Source organism: Lagopus muta, chromosome 8 (genome assembly GCF_023343835.1).
Source record: "Lagopus muta isolate bLagMut1 chromosome 8, bLagMut1 primary, whole genome shotgun sequence".
NCBI classification, from domain to species: Eukaryota; Metazoa; Chordata; class Aves; order Galliformes; family Phasianidae; genus Lagopus; species Lagopus muta.
The window spans coordinates 28,933,497-28,936,959 of NC_064440.1; the positions used below are offsets into that span (position 1 = coordinate 28,933,497).

A 3,463-nucleotide genomic window follows, 5' to 3' on the forward strand; every position below is an offset into this window, starting at 1 on the left:
GAAGCTCAAGAGCTGCTCTTTATGAAAGATAAAGCTCCCCATCCATGCCTCACGGAGTCAGAAAGCTGCCTAGAAAACCTTTTCCTGAAATGTTGTAATCAAAACCTGAATATTTACATGTGGCCACGTGGCTTGTAGCTAGGGATGGAAAAAATCTCTCTGTGTACTTCTGATTTTAATACAACCAGTATCTTGTAGAAGATAGGCATGGATCCCCACGGTGATTGCTTGTCCCAGAACACTCATGTTTAAACTCTCATCGTCAGACACCCCCTATTTTAAAAACTCAAGTGAAGAGCAGAAAAAGGTTAAAAAACCTGTAAAATATTTGGTTGAACTAGAAGATCTTAGAGGTCTTTTCCAACCGTGACAGTTCTGTGATTGAGCAGTGGGTGTTCTACCCCTATATGTGCACAGGCATGCAGGGGCACTGAAGAGCCATGAGGACCCACCTCACACTCTTGACATCACACTTCCCCACAACTCTCTACTCCATCACAATGCCGGGTGAGTCCTGACCCCCACTGGGCACCTGTACACAGGAAGGTGAAGATCAACCATTGCCACACAACATGTATTAAGACTTGAAGCCCAGGAGCAAAACACGAGCTTTGCTAAAGCGTATTGTAATCACCCAGCATGCCAAAAATCAGTGCGGGTGAGAAGGCGCTCAATGAGCTGGGCTACAAGCTGGGTCAGACCTTAGGGGAGGGCAGTTTCTCAAAGGTGAAAGCAGCCACCTCTACCAAACACAAAGTCCCCCTGGCCATTAAGGTGGTGGATAGGCGACAAGCCCCCCCAGCCTTCGTGTACAAATTCCTGCCCCGGGAGCTTTCCATTCTACGCAGGATCCGTCACCCCAACATCGTGCACATCTTTGAGCTCATCGAGGTGTGCGACGGGAAGCTCTACATCGTGATGGAGGCGGCAGCCACCGACCTTCTGCAGCTGGTGCAGAAAATGGGCAAGATGCCCTGTGTCCCTGAAGCCCGGGACATCTTTGCACAGGTTGTGGGGGCTGTGCGCTACCTGCACGATCGCAATCTGGTGCACAGGGACCTGAAGTGTGAGAATGTGCTGCTGACTGCCGACAGCCGCCGGGCCAAACTCACCGACTTTGGCTTCAGCAAGGAGGTCAATGTCTACCCGGACCTGTGCACCACGTTCTGCGGCTCAGCAGCCTATGCTTCCCCGGAGGTGCTGATGGGCGTCCCGTACGATGGCAAGAAATCCGACATGTGGAGCCTGGGGGTGATGTTTTTTGTCATGGTGACCGGCCGCATGCCCTTCAACGACACCAACGTCCGCAGCCTACCCCAGCAGCAGAAGAAGGGGGTCCTGTACCCAGAGGGAACACCCCCATTGCCAGGGCACTGCCAGGCCCTCATCGCCCAGCTACTGAACTTCAATGCAGAGCGCCGGCCTGGCGCGGGGCAGGTGGCCAAGAACTGCTGGCTGAAAGGAGACATCTGAGGGACAATCCTTGCCGGAGACCCCAGCGTGGCAGTCACATTTTAGCACAATAAATACTGTAGAAGAAAAGCACATTAGCAGTTTCTCGATCGTTTTGGGTGGCAGAATGTGAGTGGGATTGAACTTAAACTGCTGGCGAGACAGTGTGGTGGTCAATAACGTGGGCAGAGAAGGTAGTCAAACCCCTCCACAAAGGAGATAAATGTGCCTGCTGTGGGGTTGGCTTTAAGCCCTGGTGACTGTTGAGTGAAGGGTTAGAGAGCAGCATAAGGCTGCTTATGCCAGAGTTGGCTATTTGGTCACACGGGGTCGGGTGCAAGCTCTACCAGCAGCCTTGGTTACCACCAAACTGTGATTGAGCTTTAGATCACACAGAAATGTCCAAAAACCCAAGTTTAGAGTAGAATCCTTGAAGACGACTCAATAGCATTACCAAGCCAAAAGTTTTGGTGTGTCTTCAACCAAAGTCTTGCAGATACTGATTCTTGCCAGCATTTGAAATCTCTGCCAAGAAAAAGCTGATGAGAAGGAAATGCAACTGGCAATGGGGAACACTGAAATGGGAAATGGGGAAAGGTGTAACAGAGCTTTTCTAACACCAGATTTCTAGCTCCCACACAAAGTTACCAATTAATCTGTAATCCCTCCCCATATCCACTGTATAGCCCAGCTGTCAAGCTTTCAGATGGTTAATTAAAGGTAGGAGCTGGCATCTGAAATGCACTTTCATGAGATCTTTCAAGTTGCCTCTCAGCAAGTTCCAAGCAAGCTTCCAGTGAAGCTGAAGTCAAAAGGAAACTTTCCTGTTGGGTGGTCCACTAATCCCGGTCTCATTAGTGCCCTGTGAGCTAACATAGCACAGCCCTGACAGGGGACGTCTGAAACGAACAGAGCCCACGGGGTTCTGCTGGAGGAGAAGGAAACATCTTTTGTAACACAAACATTTTGGGTCTATTAAAAGCAGCAGTTTAAGTAGAACAAGATGTGGTGGCAGAGTCAGCCCTGGGCTTTTCAGCATGTGGGCTGCAGTGAATTTTGCCACCACCAGACTGACGATTTATTTTATTCTCAGCTGCAAAATAAAACTTCATTGCAGCAGCAAAGCCCATCACAGAGTAAGGGACGGGATGGGTGTCCTGAGGCCTGTGGCTGGGGAAACAGGCTTGGAAAGAGGAGCGGGTGATAGGAATGGGAAAGAATAGAGAAATCAAAGGAATGCAGGAAGCACGGATTTCGCTGTGGTGAGACTTTCAGCAAGGCTCTTTTTCCTGCTAGCCCTCATCTCCAACACCTGCCTTGCTTTTCTCTTGCAGTGACTGAAACAGGGCTATTGCCTGCCTCCTTCTGACAGGCACCACCCAGGTGCTGCTGTGCAGCCGTTTGAAGATGACAACTCCATGGTTACCAGCCCATTGTTACCTTACACCAAAGCTGTGCCAAAGAGCTCCCCCCTGAAACTAGAGCATGTGAAAACTTCTCTAGCAACGCAGAAAAGTGAATGATATCCTTAGGCCATAAAACTTACCTTTATAAACAGCAAATAATGTCTCCAGGTCTGAGGCACTGCCATCTCATAGGCTTTCCAACGTTTCCACAAGGTGGGCTCAGAGATCTGCTCAGGTTGTGACACCTGTGTCTTAGAATCCCTGTGAGCGGCTCTCTGGTGTCTTGAAGAAATTCTACCCCATTTAATCAGTGAACTAACCATTCCAGAGACATCATCCCCGTGTTCAGCACTGTAGTGATTTCCTCCCGGTGCTCTGTGGTTTCAGTCCAGCAGCACTTGGCCTGAAACATGGGCTTCATTCCACACAAATGAAAGGAGTGGAGACAGTGGAAGGAGAAAGGGGGCAAGCACATTCATATCTTGAGCCATTTCATTATATCAAGCATAATTAATAACAATAAAAGTAGTTTCACATTGAATAACAGGAAGTTCCCCATGTGCAGGATTTTCCATGAATCACATTTTCGTTTTCACAGCAAACAT

General features: G+C 49.1%; 1 protein-coding gene across 1 annotated transcript; it reads left to right on the forward strand.

Annotated features, from left to right (window-relative positions):
* The first annotated feature begins 615 nt into the window (after positions 1–615).
* On the forward strand, positions 616–2,042 carry TSSK6 (testis specific serine kinase 6). The gene has a single exon (XM_048953466.1). The coding sequence runs from the start codon at positions 640–642 to the stop codon at positions 1,471–1,473; it is 834 nt and encodes a 277-aa protein (XP_048809423.1). The 5' UTR covers positions 616–639; the 3' UTR covers positions 1,474–2,042.
* Positions 2,043–3,463: the final 1,421 nt, after the last annotated feature.